The 22583-nt window shown below is 53.4% G+C and overlaps 7 protein-coding genes across 7 annotated transcripts; 3 read left to right on the top strand and 4 right to left on the bottom strand.

Moving 5' to 3' along the window:
• Positions 1–148: 148 nt before the first annotated feature.
• On the bottom strand, positions 149–1724 carry N7498_004619 (putative MFS transporter; the record flags this gene model as incomplete). The annotated part of the gene is made up of 3 exons (XM_058451681.1): positions 149–1342; positions 1395–1495; positions 1544–1724. 3 exons carry the CDS (start codon positions 1722–1724, stop codon positions 149–151), a joined length of 1476 nt encoding a protein of 491 aa, XP_058308219.1.
• A 760-nt stretch (positions 1725–2484) lies between these two features.
• N7498_004618 (lactate 2-monooxygenase) lies at positions 2485–3867 on the top strand (the record flags this gene model as incomplete). Its single annotated transcript, XM_058451680.1, has 4 exons — positions 2485–2693; positions 2751–2772; positions 2827–3469; positions 3530–3867. 4 exons carry the CDS (start codon positions 2485–2487, stop codon positions 3865–3867), a joined length of 1212 nt encoding a protein of 403 aa, XP_058308218.1.
• Positions 3868–4112: 245 nt separating this feature from the next.
• N7498_004617 (lipase family protein) lies at positions 4113–7571 on the top strand (the record flags this gene model as incomplete). The annotated part of the gene is made up of 2 exons (XM_058451679.1): positions 4113–4418; positions 4476–7571. The coding sequence occupies 2 exons, from the start codon at positions 4113–4115 to the stop codon at positions 7569–7571; spliced, it is 3402 nt and encodes a 1133-aa protein (XP_058308217.1).
• A 797-nt stretch (positions 7572–8368) lies between these two features.
• Positions 8369–9216, bottom strand: N7498_004616 (C2H2-type zinc finger protein; the record flags this gene model as incomplete). The annotated part of the gene is made up of 2 exons (XM_058451678.1): positions 8369–8988; positions 9054–9216. The coding sequence occupies 2 exons, from the start codon at positions 9214–9216 to the stop codon at positions 8369–8371; spliced, it is 783 nt and encodes a 260-aa protein (XP_058308216.1).
• Positions 9217–15112: 5896 nt separating this feature from the next.
• On the bottom strand, positions 15113–18967 carry N7498_004615 (DNA repair ATPase SMC5; the record flags this gene model as incomplete). The annotated part of the gene is made up of 6 exons (XM_058451677.1): positions 15113–16270; positions 16323–16450; positions 16506–16578; positions 16629–17522; positions 17582–18493; positions 18566–18967. 6 exons carry the CDS (start codon positions 18965–18967, stop codon positions 15113–15115), a joined length of 3567 nt encoding a protein of 1188 aa, XP_058308215.1.
• A 177-nt stretch (positions 18968–19144) lies between these two features.
• N7498_004614 (uncharacterized protein) lies at positions 19145–19516 on the top strand (the record flags this gene model as incomplete). Its single annotated transcript, XM_058451676.1, has 2 exons — positions 19145–19258; positions 19352–19516. 2 exons carry the CDS (start codon positions 19145–19147, stop codon positions 19514–19516), a joined length of 279 nt encoding a protein of 92 aa, XP_058308214.1.
• A 744-nt stretch (positions 19517–20260) lies between these two features.
• Positions 20261–22194, bottom strand: N7498_004613 (ankyrin repeat and BTB/POZ domain protein; the record flags this gene model as incomplete). Its single annotated transcript, XM_058451675.1, has 4 exons — positions 20261–20534; positions 20622–21752; positions 21813–21898; positions 21961–22194. The coding sequence occupies 4 exons, from the start codon at positions 22192–22194 to the stop codon at positions 20261–20263; spliced, it is 1725 nt and encodes a 574-aa protein (XP_058308213.1).
• Positions 22195–22583: the final 389 nt, after the last annotated feature.

Raw genomic sequence — 22583 nt, 5'->3', positions numbered from 1 at the left:
TTGCTAAAATGATTTTGTATCTCATTCAGTCTAACTTTGGTTATCATGAAAAAACAATGTAAAACACGGGATTCATGATATGTATATCGAAACTCCCTTCGCTCAACGAAGGGTATAAAGCGAAATGAAAATCACAAACACAGCCCGTTCAAGTGCTGTAGACAAACCTCGGATTCCGGTCACCCATTTCTTGGATCTCTTCCTCCGAAAGGGACGCGATTTTCTCATCTTCAAGACCCCTCGCTCGTCGCTTGTTGATCATACGAAGAGCAAGCCACATCACACCGTACAGAGCACCAGCAAAGCCGACCAAACCCAGAGTAACTGCGTTACCTCTAACATACCGCGGTGCCTCGGAGTTTGTATATAAAAACGGAGACATGACACCGCTGACATTGCCAATGGTAAGCTGCAACCCCGTGGCAAATGTTCGCTTGCCATATCGGGGTAGATTGGTCGGGAGCCAGGCTAGCGGTAGCCCGACGGTAACATACAAACCCAGTGCAACGAGGAGAGCACCGAAATAATGAACCCCCGATGGGACATCTGCAATCAAGATGCCATACCCGATGACCGAAATGGCGCTGAAAACGCAGACAAAGAATGCGCGGTGCTGGGTCCGATCACTCAGCCAGGCTACGGTCAGGTATACGATTGCACCCAGTGCATAGCATGGAATCGTGAGAGCCTGAACCTGCGGCGTTGACCAATTCCCCATTCCCTCGATGATCGTCGGAAGAAAGGTGCTGTACCCGTACAGCATAGTATCGACACCGAACTGCCCGATGCAAAAGGCATAGATCTTCCAATCCAACGCCCCTTCTTTCACATCCGCCCAGTGGAACTTCTGAGCCGACTCCGTCTGGCCCACGTAGCGAGCGCGACGACGCGTGACGAGCGCCCGTTCTTCCTTGTTTAGGTAGTAGGCTGTGTTTGGGTCATCGGCGAGAAAGAACCAGGTGGCTATGCCGACGACGACGGTCGGGATTCCTTCGAGAATCATGATCCAGCGCCAGCCCCGCAGCCCGCTGATTCCGTCCATGAAGCCGATTGCGTAGGCGAGGAGTCCACCGAAGGCCCCTGCAATCGCGGCGCTGCTGAATAGGTATCCTGTTCGCAGGGCAATCTCGCGTTTGCTGTAGAAGAGAGTGAGGTAGGTCATGAACCCCGGAAAGAGTCCTGCTTCTACAACCCCGAGCAAGATTCGGCATGCAATGAGGCCGCCGTAGCTCTGGGTGATACCCGTGAGGGTTGCAATGATGCCCCATATTACTGAGATAGCTGCAATGTATCGCGACGGTCTGAGTTTCTTGATGACCAAGTTCGAGGGCACCTCGAAGAACTGGATGACGCCATCAGTCGAATTTCGGATCCTGCGTTAGAGCTGGACATACACAATATGTAACGAAGAGAATCGATACCGCGATTTGGTACTGGTCACCGACCAGGCCCAGGTCCTCTTCGAGGCCGTATAGGCGAGCATTGCCAATGTTTACTGCGGACATTAGCCCTGTGTACCAATTGAGTGAGTTAGGTCACGTACCTCGATCCAGAAAACTGAACAAATACAACAAGACCACGAAAGGCAGAATGTGTACGTCGATTTTCCAAATCAGCATGCGCTCCTGCTTCTCCTCTTCGGCCGTCGGCGCCGAGCTGGTCTCAAACACGGGCTCAATGGCCCGAGTCGGACCCACGTCTTCCTTAGCTTCGTGCTCCCCCATCCCAATGGAATCGCTGCGACCAAATATTGGGGTATGTTTTAGGAGGAGTGCCCCTGGACAGAGAGTATAGAGTTTACTTGATCTGATAATTGAAGAGGAGAAAAATCTGCAGCGAGGGATAAGGTTGCCAAGGAGGAGATCGGAGGGGATCATCCTTATCGTTGCAGAATTGGTCCTTTCTGCAGGGCAACACCTCTAGTGTCTAATATTGATCTATAATTGCTTCTTCCAAAGTTCGTCTAATACAATAGTGGTCCATGGATTGCCTGGATAGTTTCTCGTATAGTTTGTGTAGTGCGTGCCGGCTCGGTGCTGTTTCCTCTTTGGCCGCTGCAATGGATCATTTCCTGAGATCAGCCGAGCTAGCATTGGAAAGATAATCACTAGGCATGGTATCTGTTGACCGCTGTTTCTCGGTACCATCTGCAGTCTTGGATATTCCACGCAGGAGCCTCAAGTGTGACGAAGATGTTCAATGATTCTCCCGAGCCGAACCCTGGCCTACCGCGCCTCCACTTCGGTGGATATGGTAAGCGGGGTGGCGGTGGGGAGGCAGTGGGTACACTTTGATGTAAAAATGTTGTCATGGAACATCCAAGAAGGATTATCCACTTCGGTATAAACCTGGCAGGAAAGGGTGGTTCATTGGCCATGGAGCGAAAGAGAGGCGAAGCTTTGGAGCTCGGCCCACCGCGCGACCGAGGTCCAACAGCGACTCCACCACATCCGGGCTCTTCCTCTTCTCACTACTCAATCAACCATGTCGGAAAACTATGGCAGCTACCAGACCGAAATCTATGGCAAGGGTGCCCTTATGGGCATCACGCCCACCGTCACTACCGACCCCCGGCTGCTGGAGGAGCAGGCTAAGCGGGCGTTGGGGACCCGGGCCTTTAACTATGTAGCCGGCGGCGCGGGCGAGAAAGCGACGATGGATGCCAATCGGCTTGCTTTTCGTCAATGGAAGATGTAAGTCTTTTGAATCGTGGTCTTGGGTTTGCGGCAATTTTTAACTGTGTTTCATAGAATCCCGCGCATGATGCGAAGCGTTCGTTTGTCCTAAACGACGTGGCTTTCGTGAACACCAGCTTACATGCTCTAGATGAACGGTCAAGATGTTTCGGTCGAGCTGTTCGGTCAGAAATATGACAACCCGGTGATCATGGCACCGATTGGTGTGCAGGGCATTTTTCACGAGGATAGGGAAACCGGCCTGGCAGCAGTCTGCGCCGAAGAGGGAGTACCCTACACCATGAGCACGGCCAGCACCTGTTCCATTGAAGATGTGGCTACCGCTAGTGGAGATGGCAAGAGATGGTATCAGCTTTACTGGCCGCATGACAACAATATCACGCTGTCGCTGTTGAACCGGGCCAAGGCCAATGGATTCTCAGTTCTTGTTATTACGCTAGACACCTGGGCTCTAGCGTGGCGACCGGCCGATCTGGATAATGCCTACGTCCCTTTCATTAAGGGAATTGGGTGTGAGGTCGGTTTTAGTGACCCGGTCTTCCGTGCCAAGTTCGAGAAAGAGTCTGGATCTAAGATTGAGGATGATATCATGGGTGCGTCGCGGGCCTGGCTGGGAGAGATTTTCGCGAGTGACCCACACACCTGGGAGGACGTTGCTTTTGTTCGGAAACACTGGGATGGCCCGATTGTCTTGAAGGGTATCCAGCATGTGGAAGACGCCAAGATGGCGCTGGCGTGCGGTTGCGATGGTATTGCGGTTTCTAACCACGGAGGTATGTTCATTGGCCTGTGCTCTTGCGGCATTCCATGGATATTTACTAATTGACCGACAGGCCGCCAGGTCGATGGAGCCATCGGCTCCCTGGACGTTCTCCCGGAAATAGTCGACGCAGTCGGCGATAAGATGACGGTCTTGTTTGACTCGGGCATTCGGACGGGCGTGGATATCATCAAGGCACTGTGTCTAGGGGCCAAGGCCGTTCTGGTTGGTCGGCCGATCATCTACGGTCTCGGTATCAATGGACGCGACGGCGCACGACAGATTCTGAAGGGCCTGCTGGCGGATTTCTGGCAGAGCATGGGTCTATCGGGGATCCGGACTGTGAGCGACTGCAACCGCGAGATGATCCGCAAGGTGCAGCATGCAGGAGACATGAAGGCAATGATGTGAAAGAGCCTCGGAAGTAGAAAGCACAGGGACGGTGTATGTATAAACTGGAAGTAAACAAAGTACCATCGACGTCATCCCAACGAGGCCTGGAACGCGATGTTGGGAATCACATGCAAAGTCACGATAAGCGTGACTCGGGTCACTCGATCTATGGAAATTTATCCAGTTGACCATGACTTTGTGTTTTCCCTTGTTCATAGATCTATTCTCCATGGCTCACTATGTTTGTCAATCCTATATCTAAAATGACAGCCGAAGAAAAGCAGATCGGCGATGGCAGCCATGTTCCCGCGACTTCAGGCACAACCCTCCTCCCGCGTCCGGTAGCGTCCCTGGTATCCCTGCTGACTCAATCGACCTCGCTGTCTCTGCGCGTGGGCACTTTCGTTGGCGGGGTAGCCCTAGATGGAGCACGCGCGACCACGCTGACGGGGTTCGAGTTGGGCCGAGCGGTCATCGAGGGGATCTTGACTCGAGCGGGGAGGGATGTCGCGATCCGCAGTGGGGATGAGCATGGCAGGATGGAGGCTGAATCACTTCTTGAGCGCAGTGTAGGTCTTTCCCGTGCGCTTCACTGAAAGTAAATTCGATACTGACCATCTATGCAGTTGGCGACTCTACATACAACAGTGACCTCGGCATCTTTCTTCGCAGCGGCCACTTTCCACTTCTCATCTACGACGCTGGCATCGGTTGCCAATTTCTCACAGGCTCTTCTATCAACTCTTGATGCCATCCTGGGATCTACGGAATCATCGAGGGCTATTGCTGCCATTATTACTCTTATCCGTCGAGAGTTCAGGTCCGGGGATACTGGCGCCAGCAACGAGAAAATCGGTGTGGGAGATCTGCTACTTGGTTCTGTGGGGTTTGCACTTCTGCAGCGCTGGGGCAAAAAGAATACCGAACGAAGTCTTCGAGAGAACGGTGGAGATGAAATAGTTTGGGATACCGTTATCTTGGACAGCGGTGTCAGGGCAGATGTTGTCGGAACGCATCAAATCCAGTTTCCAGGTGGAGGAGTCGATGCAGCGGCAGATCCCGAAAGCGCTTCATTCGTCATGCCTGGAAAGGAAGAAGCCTTTGATGCCGTGCAGCGGCGATCTAGCATTGCTCAGACCTTTAGTGGATCTCGCCTGTCATTTCCTTTGGATGAACAACAACAAGTGTCGGACGAAGATGTTCGCGCCTACATCATGAGCCAACTGCCACAAGGTTGTCACGCTTCCATCAAATCGGAATTATTGACAGCTCGCACCATCACGGTGGACATCTTTGATGATGATATGGCTGAAATTGCTGCTCCTCCTGGAACTACGATGATCGAAGAGCGACACCATCATGATCATGAATATGCAAATGCCAGTGCTGGCGCCCCAGAGTATCGACGGTTACCAAGACATACAGTGGTATTCCGCACAGCCTTCAATAAATCACAAAGCACCCAGCTACGGCCTCATGACGTCCCGGTTGGTTCAAGTCCAGTTGAGGCGGATCACTTCCAACGACATTTGCCTCGAGCTCCACAGTCTCCGCAAAAAGCGAGAGACCACGGCAATGGGGAACGCTCACTGTCTGGTCCTGCAAGCGGTGTCACGATCAAGGGTACTGGCGTTGCCAGTCCGGAGCCTGAAGATGACAGTGCCCAAAAGCCACCGTCTGGAAGGAACTCGTTCACAAAGTTCACCCAGCGAGTGAAACCAGGTGGCTCCGAGAAGACTGACGACACCAAGCGCCCTCTATTGAAGAAACCTACTATCAGAGCCCCGGCATTATCAGCAACTAATAGCGCACGTCAGCCTGTCAAGCCCACGAAAGGAACGGCCTCGGTGAAAGACGCCACTGCGCGAGAAGTTTCCAACAAGCCAGACCCCAAGAGAAGGCCGAGCCAAACACCCGACTATCGGCCAACTACCCCGGCTCCCAATCGGGGACTACGGAGATCGCCCTACCCAACATCTCCCCAGTCCCCACGCTCGCATGTCAAACTCATTCCTCGCAATGTCCCCGACCGAAAGAGCTCCAGGCCAGGGCATTTCGCAGTACGCGAAAGGAGTCACGAGTCTCTCCTCACCCACACTGATACCTTCTCTCGCCGCAATGGTGACATGCGTCCCGGGTCGCCAGCAGCCGCTCGAACTCATGTTCGCAGCAGCAGCTCTTTGTCTGTGTCAAGGTCCGAGGCAGACGGTACTATCTCCGCGAATGATCATCGGCCCAGTTCATCGGCATTGCATGGAAGATCTCAATCATATACTCCAAGCATGTATTCCGTCGCCACCGCTGGCTCTGAGACGTCGCTTCTACTGGCACATCGACCGCGCAAGAGCACGTATGAAGACGCGGCGACTATCCAAGCTCTCAATCGGGATGGCCTTGTGCCTGGAATCTTCCCCGAGAGACATTTTGTTCAAAACGTTCGCCGATTCTGTCGTTTCTCTTCTGCGTCTTATGGCGCCAGTGCCCTCAAAGTCATGGGTATACCCAGAGGAACGAAGACTATTCCTCCCATCACCTCGGACAGTCATGAGCACCACGCATTCTCCGATCACGCGGGCCTTCCATCCTCGACAATCCTTTTGTCCTCTTTTGTCGACCCAGCTGGAGGCTCCAATGCCGCAGGTGAAACCGAAAGCGGGTTCCCACTCGTGCATTACCTATCAATCGACCACGAATCCAAGGCCGTGGTCCTAACTCTTCGAGGAACATGGGGCTTCGAAGACATTCTCACAGACATGACCTGCGACTACGACGATCTAGAATGGCAAGGCAAGAACTGGAAGGTTCACAAAGGTATGCACGCCTCCGCCAAGCGCCTCCTAGGAGGAGGCGGCGGCCGAGTCATGATCACTCTCCGCGCAGCCCTGGAAGAATTCCAGGACTACGGCGTCGTGCTATGCGGCCACTCCCTAGGCGGTGGCGTAGCAGCTCTCCTCGCAACCATGATCGCCGAACCGAACAATGACCTCCATGGCACATCTTTCGTGACGGCATCTTACAACCCAACAGCCCGTCCACGCCTATTGGCCGTGGACAGAGACACAAGTCTCAACGCAACACCACCCCAATCCCAATGCTACGACCTACCCACCGGCCGCCCAATCCACGTCTACGCCTACGGCCCACCAGCCGTCATGTCCCCATTCCTCCGCCTCGCAACCCGCGGCCTAATCACAACGGTCGTAAACGGCCAAGACGTCGTCCCCAGCCTGTCTCTCGGCATCCTACACGACATGCACACAGCCTCGCTATCATTCAAAGCCGATATCTCCGGCGCCAAATCACACATCCGCTCCCGACTCCACGACCGCCTCCGCCAGTCCATCATCCACAAATTCTACGTCAACCAGCCGCCGCTGGTAATTAACGCCGGAGATGGCGTGGGCGAAGACGCATGGGCGTGGAAAACACTCCGGCTACTCCGTGATGAGATGCGTGCGCCGAAACTGATGCCGCCGGGTGAGGTGTTCGTGGTCGAGACTATGCGTGTGCTGCAGCGGGAGGCGTTTACGGCGCCCGAGTTTGTGACGGATAGTTATCCACGACTTGGATGGCCTGCTACGAGGGTGCAGATGCGGTTTATTCGAGATGTGGATGCTTGGTTTGGGGAGTTGAGGTTTGCCAGTGGCATGCTAAGTGATCATAATCCGGCGAGATATGAGACTAGTCTGGCGGCGTTGGCGAGGGGGGTCTTGGATGAGTAGGTGAGGTTTGGGTAGGGTTGTGGGTTGGTGGTCTATAATATGGTACTTCATTTGGACGAATTTGGATGGACATTTATGAGGATATGGGATATGAGACATGGAATATTTCGGGGTTTGGGTCTGGCATTTGGGCGATTTACGAGATACACGCGTTTTCCTAGAGTTAGATAGATTTTCTTTTGTCGGTCATGAGTACACGCAGGTTATTTGCGATTGGAATATTAATACTAGAGTGGAAATTAGGTCTTGCATTTGCCAGGTTCATCCCGCGTAGTCACTACAACGGAGCAAAGGCTGTAGATCGTTGCCCATCTTTGCTCGACCCCGTGTATGCACACGTATCTCCAAGGATACAGATATTCCCAACACTTTTCGAGCAGTAGGAAGGAGAGACGCGCCTTTTGACATGTGAATCTCAACAAGTGAAGTCCTCAGCTGTCGACATGTGAATGCTGCAGCGGGCTAGAACCGCCAAGGAGCTATCAGCCTTCAAGGCCGTATGACCTCCTCTACATTCCAACGACTACATCAGCCCACTCCGTATCTCACCCGGTACTCTTTTCTTACATGATTTACAGTAGAAATAATTCATCATGGAAAATAATACATTGCCTCGTTAATTTATGAGTTGTTTGTAGGGAAAGCCCACCCATCTAGTATATCAATCCCAAAACAAAACCGATCCAATCCAGGGTATCACGGCGAGCAAGCCAAAAAAGAAAAAAAAAAAAGAAACACCATTCCCAACCGGGTAATAATAACAAGATAAAAAGAGCAGCACCCCCCGCTTTTTGTTTTTAAACCACCAAGGCGGTGGCGGGCACAGGACGACCGGAGTGACAGCCTCGCTCGTGGCGCTTCATGTTGCTGCGCACCGAGAAGGCCTTTCCGCAGCCGGCGTGCGTGCAGCGGAAGGGCTTCTCGCCCGTGTGGGAGTGGGAGTGGATGCGCAGCGAGGAAGGGCGGGAGAAAGCCTTGTGGCAGGTGCGGCAGATGTAGCGGTCGTGGTTTTGTTGGTAGGGGGTTGTGCTGGAAGGGGGGAAGTAGTGGTGGTGTTGCCAGGCGGGTGTGACGGGGGAGATGAGGGATGGTGATGGGGCTTGCTGGGGCATAGGTGCCGGTACGGCGGACGGGGCGAAGATGGTGGCCGTTTGTGGGCGGTAGTACATGATGGTTTGGGGTGCGGGTGCCTCCACGGGTGATGTGTGGGAGGTGTAGGAGGATACGCTCGGTGCGGGCGATGCGTAGGGGCCCATGTGGGAGTTGGTGGAGGAGATGGAGGACCGGTGGTCTTTTAGAGACTCGCTCGGTGATGTGTGGTGACCGGAGCCGGAGCCGGGGCGCAGCGGTGGTGTTGGGGGCATGCGCACGTCGTATTGGACTTTGTGTTCACGCTGAGGGCTCATGCGTTGACGCTCTATGGAGTTCGTTAGTACATGTTTTGTGTATACCGAGGACGTAGTTGCGTAGAGAAGTACTCACTAGCTGCGTGGCCGTCGGCACCCTCGAGCAGAGTCGAGATGGAAGGCAGCGAGCACTTGAGCTCTTCGACGGGCGGGGAGAGAGGCGCAGAGCGCTTGGTATAGGTGTCGGTATATGGCTTGGGGGCCGGGGCAGAGCCCTGCAAGAGATTGGACAGATCCATGATTGGTATAGGAGGGAAGGGTAGGAATGGGAAGAGCCCCGGGTTACGGGGACACACGAGGGTTTATAGTCTCGCGTGGCCGATCATCGCGGGCAATGCCGGTGGAGTCAGGGCTGGTAAAGTAAATTACCTCGTTCGCCTATACGCGCAGGCAAAGTTGAGACAGTCCGTTCCAAAGCTTAAATTAATTAATTTTTTTTTCCTCTACCCTTTTTTATTTTCGGAGATTAACCCTGTGGAGAGATGACGATGTCCACGCGAGCGGCGGATCCATCGAGCCGCATGGACCCAATGGGATCGTGCAGATCGGGCACTATCCCCGAACAAGGAGGCCGGAAAGTCCCCGTCGTGGTCAAAACCCAGGGATAGCAGCTCGGCTACGCTGAGGGCTGCTAGTGCAGATCCTGCTTACCTGTCACATACTAGCCCCGTAAACGGCTGATCGCACCAACATGATCGGGCGTCGATCCCTTTTCGTCACGGGTGTGGAATACGAGTCCTTCGCGACGGGATCCGGTCGCTGCATCAGACCATCCTCGCCGACGGTCTCAGGGTCTCCAGGCGGGGGAGCCAGACACACCCGGCCACGCCCGGGGGCGGATGAACAAAAGACCCCCGGATCTGCCGAGTCGCGTGGCATCAGCCGATCAAAAGGGAAGGTCATAACTGCCACCCGCCGCTTGGCCCGATTAGTACTCAAGTCCGTTGGGCCCGGGAATCGTGCATAACGTGTAAAAGTATATCCGTCATGACGGGGGTGGCGGCTCCAAGCGCTCGGGCTTCCCTCGCTTACACAAACCTTGTATGGAAGATTCTAACTTTCCGCTCAACGATGTATCTACGGTAGGGTAGATTATGTGTAATCTAAAAATCAATCCACGGAGTAATATTTAAAGTATGAGGCCCGCGTGATGATCCATACGAATCGAGAAGGTGCTTCCTGTACATCTCGCAGATCGTAGGGTCTCCTGAAGATCAAACCGCCGTCCACCTTGGGAAGCTGACCGACGATGATCGGCGTTCTGGAACGCGAAAGGCAACGGGCCGTGCACGATTTCTGCACAGGGCACGATCGACCATTGGGCCGTTGCCTCGGTGGAGCCCCGTCCCGGCCTCGTGGAAGCGAGGCTCCACGGACTCCGTAGCTGTTTGGCTGATTCGCCGTTTGACTTGGCTGTGTTGCTGTTTGACTTGGCTGTTTGGCCCTGGTTTGAGATCGCCTGCTCCGTGCGTGGCCGTTGGAAGAGGGTCGGGCGTTGGGGGTTTGAGGTGTGTGGGTTGGGGGTTGGGGAGACTCTCCTCTTCCCACCGGGGGAAGATGTCCTGAATCGTTATTTCGGGGCAATATGCACCCGAATCTCAAAGGACCGTTCTGTTCGCTCGATGATCATTCCATGATCTAGTCCGGATCCGATCCACGGCGATCCTGATCAGCTTCTGGAAGGCATATATGTACGTATACCCACCATTACAGTATTAATCCACTCGGCATTTGAGTGATCGACGCTGGTATTTCCGCGGACCGGGATTGGCAGGCCTTGCGGCTCGGTGGAATGGATCGCAATTTATTATGGGGATTTTCATTTCCACCCCAACCTTGTCTTGGAACTCTGTCGACGAGACATTCCTCATTCGGGAGACGGGGACGGGGACGGGGTAAAGTCTGGGCCGTACCAACCGAATCCTCCGTCCCCAGTACCACAGAAACTCTCCCGACTCCCACGACCTCGGATCCCCCAAAGTGACACGAGCCTAGACTTTTTTCTCGTACGCCGTTGCCGCTTTTAGCCATTCGCCCGGAAACGGTGATCGATCGGGGATCATCCGGGGCGCCCCAGGAGCCACGCGATACCCCCTTTTTTCGCTTCTCTTCACGCTGTGGGGCCTACCGCATCTGATTCACACATTTCTTTTTCCACGCGGTCAGAATCGACGAACACATGGCACTTGCATGATGCAGCAGCCTCACACCGCACCCGCGTGCTGCTGACGAAAAGGGATGTTTTCCCACCCTTCTCCCTCCCCCCCCCCCCCTCCCCACCCCCCTTGGATCTACGACTCGGTTCCGCCCGTTGGGAAGGCGAGCAGGGGAAACGGGAATAAGGGGGCTAAATGAGGATCGGGAATGCGGGACTAAGAAAGATCGCTAGCCCCGGATCCTGATCCTGTTCGGGCACCCGTAGAACAACTGTCTCATTCCATAGCTTCGGAGTACCGTGCATGGGTATGGAGCTGCACTCTACTCCGTACCTAGTCTCACGTGGAAAATCCTCAATCTAAAAACATATCCTGACGTGTCTACTGACGCGGACGCGAACCTGTCAATCTGCGGCTATCCTCCTTCCTGTTCGGGCGGGATCGCCCTGGTGGATCGCTGGATCGTCCCAAGACAACCGCTGGCCATAGCTCCATTCGGGCAGTACCCCCGGTATGATTTCAATCTGAGCCACTGCCGCATAGCATAGCGGAATAGTATGGACGCATAAATCGGGCACCGTGGCTAGGGCGGTATGGGATAAAGTGGTAATAGAGTGGTCGAGTGCCGAGTCCGCTCCGTACAGCGCCCAAGCACATCGACGTCAAGTTTCCCAAGTTCGAGTAAAGTCAAAAGTTTCACTTGAGAAAAGTCAAATCCCGATCCCGAGTACGAGATGAAATGAAAAAAAAAAAAGAAAGAAAGCATAAACTCGAAAGTTAGGAGTTGAACAGAAAGCAGCCAAATCCTCAAAATCCTCAAAATCCGGCGCTCATCTCTCACCTAGAGCATCGGCACACGGAGGACCAGCTTCACCCCTGACAGCGTAGCACGGCGATCGACGGATGATCACATATCTCACGGGAACTGCCTCAGACCTCGAATGGTCTGTGTCAGTGGTGAAACACGACCTGTTCGTCACAGCCGGGAGGGTCGATCGCATGCGCCCAGGATCTTAGCGACGCGTACCATGCCGTTCTGGGTATAAACCCCGTGTGGGATCGGCCGTGGGACCCGACGCGGACTTAACTCTGTTTGAGGGTGCAGCTGCATTGGGGAGGCGATTGCGGGACCGGGTCCGCGATCTTGTGGTTAGTCGGTGGATCTGCATCCCTTGTTTCGCTTGTCGTATATCCTTTTGGTACAGTATGCTCCGTACTATATTCGGCTGATGCTACCTAGCTTGCTACCCGGGGTTCTGGGCGCCCTTTTAGGTAGTAATCGGAGCTGCCGAGGTATATTTTTCGAGCTGACAGGGGGTGCCGGATTTTTGGCGCCTTTTTAAATTAATGTCTTGCCTAATGAGGCACCTTGTTCGTCCCTTGTTGCTGAGGTGGTCGGCATTACTAAATGCTGACATATGAATGCTTCTACGGAGTACACCCTGATTTCATCGCCGGAGGTCCACTAACTCCGGTCAGCGTTGTAAATCGAGGTCTCGATATTAAATCCCTGCGTAGTCGATGTACCTTCGGGCGAGGCACCCGTATACAGTAGAAGTGACAATCGGATCATCCCATACCGAGGTTTGTCCCCCCCCCCACCCACCATCCACGCGCCCACGGCTCGCCCACTTGCCGATAGGCTAGCAAACATGCGCGATCGTGTTTCAGACACTAGGTCTTTGCGGTTGGTACTCTCGTGTTCGCACACTACGCTAATGGTAGATCCTGGGTGATCGACTTGGGCTTGGACGAATCATCCCCCGGTCATGAAGCTTACCGGCATTGACATTTTCCTAGCGACTAGAATTATTGCCTCATGAGGGGTTGGTAAAGTGTATGTTCTCTGCAATTCGTAGATCATCCCACCGTAACATTTCTGGGCTGGGGAGTGTGTGCCGCTCCATTGGCCATGATGTGTCCTGTATGTACTCCGTCCTGCACCGCTGGACATCGAGTCAATGCTCTGCAGTGCCAGACCGGCCAGCAATGCACCAGACACGACTCCTGACTCCCGACTTCTGACTTCTGACTTTTGCTTTTTGCTTTTTGCTTTTTGCTTTTTGGGTCATCAGGTCGTCCGGATCTGAATTTGGATCTGCCTCGTACTCGGTACGATGTACACCACCCGTGCGTGGTGCGACACGTCGTGCGACGCTGAGATCGGAATACCCTCCGTGTCACCCTATCCCCGGGGTTATATCTCCGGGAGCCTCCGCCACGTTGATGGGACCGTTGGGAGGGGCGTCAAGCCCAGGGTGAGAGAGGCTTTGCCAACCAACCACGCCGAGGTCCGTGCCGACCATCTAGAGTCGGTTTCGAAGCGCCCGCATCCTCTACGCATCACCTGGGTCATGCCCAGATGGACGTGACGCATCGTATACTTTTTGACTGCCTCGCTTCCAGCCTCCCTGGAAGACGATCAAGCCACTGCGTGAATCTCATGGCTCGCATCTCCCAGGATGCGGACAGGGGGGGGGGGGGCTGGTCAGGATCCCAAACGTTGAAACAGGAAAAACGGCGCCACCGATCTCCGTCCGCGCGTCGGATCTACGGGGGCCTCCGCGGCCGGGTTTCCCAGGCAGCCATTCTGGTGGTGGGAGCGAGCCTGAGGGCAACACACTGCGTCATATTGTCGAGGAAGTGGGATGATGGCAACCCAGAGGGCAAGGAGGGGCGGTGAACACGGGTCAATACATACAGTAGTGTAGCACCGCAGAGTGGACTTCAGCCTTTTCAAACAGTCAAAGCGTAGAGCCCCGCCAAAACATGCGGAGACTTGGCCCATGCGCGTAGAGAATGCAACGTGTAAGAACCACCCCGTTCCCGGTGAGCTCGCGGTGGTGGATTGCTGAGATGACCCTGAATCTGACTGGCCGGGGTCGACATCAGTATTCCTTGGGCCCGTATAATATCAAGCCAATCACTCCCTCGCGTGGTCGTGATGCACAGTGTCGATCAGCCCTGTATGCTGTACATACGGAGGACATCCGACCAGCGGCAAAGAGGCAAATAAAAATAGAGGGAACAATGCATGGTTCACGATTGAGTCCCGGGAGACAAAATGGGACCGGACTGGACGGACGGTGTCCGAAAGTCAAGCCAAGACCAGGATTAGCAGGGGTTGGGACAGGCAAAACCCAGCCAATTTAGAGTTGGCGGTAGCGAAGGCATGCCCAACGTCGACCAACGATTGGCATGGAAAAGCTCCGAAGTGGAGCCTGTGATCTGCGGCGGAAACGCCCGGTGGCCGATCTGCATGACGCTGCGCCTTCTCTGCGCACGAGGATCCGCTTTCGCCTATGGATGTATCCCGGGAACCCAGGGATCCCAGGATACCCCATGGACCGGCACTTGCGATGATCTACGGAGTAAGGAAGCCTGATCTTGTCCGTTTTCGTCGTCTGATCCGACCATGGCCGTGAATCTCTTTGGGATCATCCTAAACCTTCGCGTCGGAGGTCGCCATCGCCTGCGGCATTTTTCCTGTTCTGCGACATTGCCTGACCGACGACTGCCATCTCGCTACTCCGTCTCGCTACTCCCGTATGTCACGACCACGTTAGTCTGATGCAGCCTCGTCACATTCCCTCGTATCATGCTGTGACCTCCTTGACCCTGGTCAAGACCTCCCTAATCTCCGATCCTCAACTACCGAGCGGATGTGGGGGGGGGGCCGGGGTCGAGGGGGCCGGTGAGAGCACGGACACGGGGAGGCCGACCGTGCATGGAGCCAGAATGGAAGAAGAAATAGCCCCGGAGGCTCAGAGTGGGTTCGTCAATTGAATCATACCCGGTTGGGCAGGTCCCTAGTGAATCCGATTCTTGGGTCCGCATTAACATTTTCCGTATGTACATTTGCACAAAGTGATATCAGAAAAGAAGGCTATCGAGACTCGATTCAAACTCCGCTCCTCCGCCCGGAAATTCAAAAAAGATGATCACTAATTATGGATGCTGTACTGTGGGGCGTATCGTATCAGGCGTAGACGTCGACCGACGGTTCCTTGTCGATCGCTCGGCCTTTGCCCTTCGCGTTCTCCTTTCCTGTGTTTCCTGTGTTTACTGTGCTTCCTGCGATCTCCTTCATCGTACGGATCGCCAGGCGGAAATCCAGCTTCGCGTAGTCCTCGGGCATGTGTTCGCCGCTGTAGATACAGAGCACTCTCATGCCCGGCTTGTAGACCAGTCCGCTCAGCAGCTTCGGCGTGATGAGGAAGTACTGGCCACCACCGCCGCCGCCGATGGGATTTTCATCGTCGTCCGTGTCGTCCGAATCGCTCGATGCGCAGGCAATGTCTACTAGGCGACCGTGGACCATCCGTTCGTTACGGGGATCCATACCCTGGTTGATCTCGTCGACAACGCGGAAAGGCGATGCTGAGAGTGACTGCAGTGCCATCAGGTAGAAAATGGTGCTGACCGCGCGTTCACCTCCAGACTGGCGATGCGAGTCGAGTAGCGACAAATTCTCGTGTTCTCTGAACTTGACGTGGATCTGAATAGACCATCTCTCAAAGTCGCTGCCGCCAGGCTCACCATTCTGCCCAGGCTCATCCTCCACCTTGTCCAGGCTAACCTGTCCGGCACAACCGATTCGTTGGAAGGAATCCGAGAAGGCATCACTGATCTTGCCAACGAGGGCATCCAGCCGGGGTTCCCAGTGCGAGCGAACCTCATCGATGCCTCCCTGGTAGGTCGCCAGCTTCGCTTGGAAATCGGCCAGCTTGTCCTGGAGCCTCCTGATCTGTTTCTCTCGCTCCTCAAACTCTTTGATCAGGTGAGGGCTGCCCCCGTGAGTCAATTCCAGGCGTGCTTTCTCGGAGTCGATATCGGCGTTGAGCTTGTCCATGTTGTACTCTGCCTCGCTGAGCATATTATGCACTTCGGTGGCATCGGGGTCGTCTTTGTGTGCCTCGATGATTCGTTTGGCACTTCTCCCAAGTGCTTGTCCTTTCTGTCTGCCTTCCCTCAAGGCCTGCACGGCTCGCGACACCTCCTCGGATTTTTTCTCAAGCATCACGGCAAAGTCATGGTGCTTGATTCTTAGGGTCTGCAGGTCGGAAGATGCTTCCAAATGTTGAATTTCAACTTTCATAAGCTCTTCATAAGCCTGGCGAAGCTGCTCAACGGCATCCTAAATGCTGTGAGTGAAGTTTCAAGATAGTTACGGTCAACGGGGAACGTACGGCATATTCAATGGTGGCTTCTGCTTTCTTGACGGCCAGCTCAATCTGCTCATCGCGAATCTCGGATACACGTTCCTTGACTTGCACAAAGAGTTCTTGAAGGCCCTTGAGCTTAGCCTCTTGTTGAGCTGCGCGGAGTTAGTGACTGGCGTCAATAGATCGGTAATAGACAGAAACACATACAGAGCCTCTCGGGAATAGCCCTCCATTGCGTATGCGCAGATTGCTTCGCCCCTTTCTCCTTCTCAAGCTCTTCCTGCGAGTAACATTAATAATAGGCCAATATAAAGAGGGAAAGAGACTCACCATTTCGTCTTTCAAACGCTGAATTGTTTTGCCCAGCTCATTCGCCTTCTCCTTCTCCGATTTCAACTCCTCTTGTATCTCATTGAACTCCCGATTGTAGGATTCAATGGCTTCCCGGTGATGTTGCTTGAGAGAGGCATCCACGGGTTGCGATGTCCAAACTTGGGCTGGCCTGACTTGACGGACTCGGGTCGACTTAGCTTTGTACTCGCGACGCCGAGTGACCTGATAGCTGTGCTTCCCTGACACCCAAGAACCGATTGGTGATGCCTCTGCATTCTCCAGTTCATTGTACGCTTCATCGGAGATATCATGCAGGCTGACAGGTGTCTGATGCAGTCGGTTCTCGGAACAGAGAGAAGCAATAACCGGCTCCGGGCCCTCGATGAAATCTTTAGCCCATCCGTCAAAGCCAAGTCGTCTGAGTGCTTCATCCGGTAACGGAGATCTCATAGCACTCAATGGCGCCGATGAAGTTTTGAGGGTGATATCGTGGAGTCCCATTTCCTTGATAGCCACTCTCTGCATGGTACGGAAATCATTCCTGGACTGGACCGTAAAGGCTGTCAAGTCCGTCTTCTGCAATAATGACTCGACAGCATTGGCATACTTAGGATCAGTGACGGAGCAGGTGACGATCGGTGGGCCAAAGACTTCCTTCTCGAACTTGTCTTGGTTATTCAGCAGCCACTCATAGGCTTTGTGGGAGTCTGGAGACAATCTTTGCAGCTTGGCCTCCTGTTGGCCATGTTGAGAGTTCAAATTTTCCAGTCGCCTTTCTTCTTCCTTGACCAGGTTTCTAAGGTCGTTGCATCTGGCGATGAGTGGCTTGCGTTTATCTATGACTTCTTTGCCCTTCGTTTCGAGGTCGCGCTTCTCGAGCCGTTTTGCCCTCTGGAGAAAGCATCAGTACACTATCTTCACGCACCATAGTTTGATTTCCGCCGACTTACCAATTGTTCGTTGTAGAATTCTGGATCAAATTCCACCGCCTCCTCCTCCTGCTGGCGCTGCAGTCTGTTGATAGTCTGTGTAGCAGTGGTCGCTTCACTCCTGTGTTTCGCGCCGCTTTTCTTCTCAGCCTCGATCTTTCCTTCAAGGTCCTTGATTTCAGACTGCAAGTCCTCGATTCTTTCTCCACGAGCGGAGGCTATGTTGTGCAAATCGTCGACCTGTTGTTTCCGATAGTCTCTTACGTCCTTCACTCGGTCACAGTAGCTTTGTTTTGCCGTTAACGATTCCATGGCCGGTTCAAGGTCGGCTTTGAGCTGTGTTTGCTCTTCTTCCAGCTGAGCTTTTCGGGCCCTAAGAACCTCGAACGTTTTGACGTGATCCCTATATTCCACGAACGGACGATACATTTCCAAAAGTTCGAGTTTGCGCTTGACCTCTGCTCTCTGACGCATTCGCTCGACGTCTGCTCTTTGCATCTCTTGGCGGTTTTCAAGGTTTCTTAACACATCCTGATCCGCTCGATTGTCAATCTCGAGTTTTTTCTGCTCAGCTCGCAGCCGCTTTAGATCATCGTGCCACTCGATCATCTGAGGCCCCGCTGCAGCGCGTTGGGTAGAATACAGCAGCTCGACAGGCGTCAGTGCGGCGAATTCGGCGACTTTGTCCTGAGGCAGAAACTGGCATAGATTGTCGACTTGGATCGCAAAGGATTCGGCAAGTTTCTTGACCTTTTGCTGAGAAGCTTGTTGGCCATTCAGTGAGAAGAAACTCTTGTTGCCATCGCGTTTGATGATGCGGCGAATCACTGGGTTTCGGTTGTATTTGGGGGGTCCTGCAAGTTCGATCTCGATCGTCGCTTCGCGGGCACCATGCTTGACGAATTCACCTAGATCTTTCGCGCGCCCGAGGTGCTATTAACAGGTTGACTGTTAGTAAAAAGTAACAAAAGTCGTATAATGTTAACTCGAAGATAGAAACCATACCTGAGGACCCCATCCAAGGCCCAAGCAGATCGCACAGACAAGAGTACTTTTGCCTGTTCCGTTTGGCCCGATGACCATGTTCAATCTAGGCCCAGGAAAGAACTCAGCCGACGTGTATGTCACAAAGTTCTTCACTTTGATCCGCACGATCGCGCCGGCCTTGTAGCCACCGGGACCGATTCCAGGATGAACCTCCTTTCGTTGTGTAGCAAGTTGAGTACGCTGCTCCTCGCTGTCGCTCGCATCGCTCTCGTCTTCATCGCTTGTATCTTCATTTTGAACCCCGCTCAGACGTGGTCGCTTGTTGCTCGGGTGCGGAGAGGAGCCGGTGCTCGACTCAGATTGGTCGCTCTCATCGTCGTCATCGCGAGGTCGACGGCTGGGTACCGCATGAGACGACATGTTATTTCCATAGGCTAGTGGCCATCCAAAGGTTGGTCGGGGCAAGAGTGCAAACGGAAAACGCGAGAGGGACGCGTCTTGGTGATGGTCAATATGCGCCCCGTGGAGTAGGCGGTGAACGCCCCGAGGATTTCTTGTTGCCCGCGTCTTTGACTGCGGCGACGCAACAGAGAAAAGATGCCCTCGCCGCAGAACTTTCGCCGGCTGGTCTTAACAGCTGCCGTGACCTCAATCACAATTGCAGGCTCTTTGTATGGGGCTGGGTTGAAGACAAATGAAGAAATCGCCGAGGTGAGCAGCACCGAGCTTCCGTGGAGCTCCGACCCAGTCTATACAACTTTCACTTGGTGAGTTGGGCGCATGCTAAGCTTATGTCTCTTGTAGAACACTCGGAAGCGCCAAGAGGCAACGTTCGACGAGCAAATGGCTGCTTTACAAGGAATGCGGTCGAACCTAACGGCCCGGAGAGGAATGATTGAGACGCAGATTCGGGACCTGGAGGCAAAGATGGAGGAGAAGAAACAACGAAGTACGGAAGGAGGGCGATGACTTCTACATTGACTCGTCTATGGGACAGAGCAATCTACCGATCGTCAATCATCAAGGTCTCGACACTTGCAACCTTAGTCGATCCAACCTACACACCCCCGACCTCATCCTCCCCCCCATATATACGATAACGGATACCAGCTGCTATCAATAGACTAGGGCATGGTATCCGGTCACTTCGTCCCACTCGTTGGGTGTTGCCGTCATCCGTGAGTGAGCGATGGTGGCCTACTGGGCGAGGCAAGTGCGTCCATCCATTGGTTCAAGGACCATTATTCCGGGCCAACACCCCTCCAGTCGGTTTCTGGAGTACCTCATTGCAACAGAGCAGTCATTTTGCTCCCTAATACAAATGTGGATATGGTGTCTGCATACTTAGGAGTTGTGGTGGCCTGTATATATGGTGTTCATGGTTCCGCAGACCCCATGCCCCGGTGTCTTTGTAAATATTTTGTCAGTTACATTGTCAGAACATGACATGAGTACAAATAATCTATAAATTTCTCAGAAATAGGAATTCACGTTTGTATTTCCAACGTTTCTGCCCAAGTATTCCGAGATTGATAATTGACACGGTGATGAAATCGATTCACATATATTTCTTTATTTCAAATCTTCAAATGCATAAATGATGTATAATAGCCAATGCCTAATATGTCCAATGCCAAATGTTTATAACCACCGTCGTTATGTCGTATAGAGACAGACAGCGCTGCCTTTGCAAGCCTTCAGCAAGAAATTTAATTAGGCGTCCAAGTTCAGTTTCTCCAGTAGGGCTTCCAGCTTCCCCATCAGAATCTCATAGTTCATGGCATCTTCGGAGAATTCATCCTCAACAACAGCGCCATCCAAGGTCCGAATCTCGCGACCGGGGCCTTGACCAACGCTTGACTTGGAGACATCCAAGGCCTCGACCCCATCTGTAATCTTCGCCACATCCTCAGACTGGGCTTCCTCGCCATTTGGTAGCGCCTTTTCATCCATCAATTCATTCAGACCGGCATCATCGAATCTCAGCCTGAACCGTTCATTGAGATAGAATCGAATATCGTCCAGCAGTTCGATAGAGTCGGTCTCCTGTCGAGCTTAGATACGAGCCGCTGACTCTTGGATCAGCTCCGCGAACTCGGGCGAATCGATGTGAGCTTCGAGTCGATATGCGAGGAAACGGGCTGCAAACTCTTCCAGTCGCTGGACACGAGTCAACCAGGCAGCACGTATGATTGAGTAAATGTCAATGTCATCCTCGTCTTTGGCATGCGTCTTTGCCGCGTTCGCCTGCGACATGCCTTCACTACCCAGTGTACTAATCACGACTGCTGCTTTTGTCTTCAACTTCTCGATAAAAAGCATGTCAGCTGCGAAGAGAACATCGACCGCGACTTCCAAAGGGAAATCCGCCCGCTCGGTGTACAGAAACGTGAGGATGATCTCTAATACATCGGGCGAGCAGTCCACGTCAATAATATGTAGATTATCCGTGATATGGGCTTCTCGGAAAGAAGACATGAACATGGCCTGGAAGAATTCCGATCGCAGGAGGATTGCCCGATGGACAGGGAATAGAGTGGATTTCTGGGCTTCGCCCGTCTCCTCAGCCTCCTCCGGAAGTTCATCAGATCGAAGCAATACATCTGCGAATATGGCATTGTTTCGATCCCACCTCACTTTGTCGACTTGTGAGGTGTCAATAATCACCTTGTGTTTGAGGACATTCTCACGGAACCAATGTTCCAGCTGATCGCGGCCTCTGGCAAGCTCCGTAGTTCTTCTTTGTCTTGCACGTCTTCTATCTCCGCTATCCAGGATGCTGTCCATGAGACTTTCAATTTCCAAGTATTTGGCAATCTTATCGATTCCCGCGAACACTTCGGACTCCGTGAAGCCCGTCCCAGGCCCTGCCCGCAACTCCCGAGGAGGTTCACCCAGGTAGAGGTATTTTATAGCAGCGCTGAATGCTTCCGGTGCGATACTATTGGGAAGCTTCCATGTTGTGGATTCCGGCGCGGCCGATAGCTTGCCACGGAAATACGGAGAGCGGGCGGCCAAAACGAATTTGTGTAGGAAGAGGGACTCCTCGGCGGCGGTTACCTCGATATCGGTCGTCACTGGGGACTCACGGGTGAGGAGGGACGACAAATGTGCAGCAAGAGGTTGGAGCGGATCCGTAGACTTGGAATAGTCATATTCAAGCAGGAGATTTCGTATGCGATCATTCAAGGCATTGTATAGACATCTAGATGGATGGCCCGGTTATTAGCTGCCGTTACTTCGGAGGATACCCAGCACCAAATACCTTTCGCCTTGGAATGTATCCCGCTCGCAAAGAGCACCGGACTCAAGTAGCAACCGTGCAACTTCATAGTGTCCGCAGAGACTCGCCTGTGCAAAGGATTATCCGGTTACTGCGTGTTCTGATTGCTATAAACATTCTCAAGTCATACCAGAATCAGAGGCGTGTAATCGTACAGGTCACGAGCATTGACATTGACACCCTCGGTGATCTTTTCCTGACAGACTTTCAGATCGCCCCTACGGCAAGCACTGCAGAGGTCACGGAATGGCTCACTGAGATCCAGCGGGTTGTCATCCTTGATAGTACCTTCTTTGATCAGCTTCTTTTCATTGTGTAGGCTGATTTCCAGCTGATCCTTGCGTAAAACAGTCCGCTCGGCCATTTTCTAGCCCGGTGTATATAGCTCGCCGCGAAGTGGGAGAGTTCAAAGGCGGGACCGCGATGGCGCCCGCCTTATCGATAACGGGTCACGTGTGCTTAGGGCTACACGGGCGTTCGAGAGCAAACGACATGACCACCGTGGTCTGTGGTGCGAATATGTCAATCGAAGAAGAAAATGCAAGAGCCATCGAGTCCCTCTTTCTCAATTTGATGCATTCGCTCATTTCAGGCAGCTTATCCCAGCGGATGGGACACGGCGACCGCCTGCCCCACCGGGTCAAGCGTCATTGTCTGCGCGTTGCTCAGCAACGGCGATCACCCAAACACTGGAGGGTCTCCAGAACCTCTAAACCCCATACTGCGTGTAACTTTTCCTCTACCACTTCAATT

Source organism: Penicillium cinerascens, assembly GCF_028974065.1.
Source record: "Penicillium cinerascens strain IBT 15544 chromosome Unknown contig_5_segment0_segment0, whole genome shotgun sequence".
Classification (NCBI taxonomy): domain Eukaryota; kingdom Fungi; phylum Ascomycota; class Eurotiomycetes; order Eurotiales; family Aspergillaceae; genus Penicillium; species Penicillium cinerascens.
Note: the sequence above shows the minus strand (reverse complement) of the source record. Positions and strands in the feature narration are given on the sequence as shown.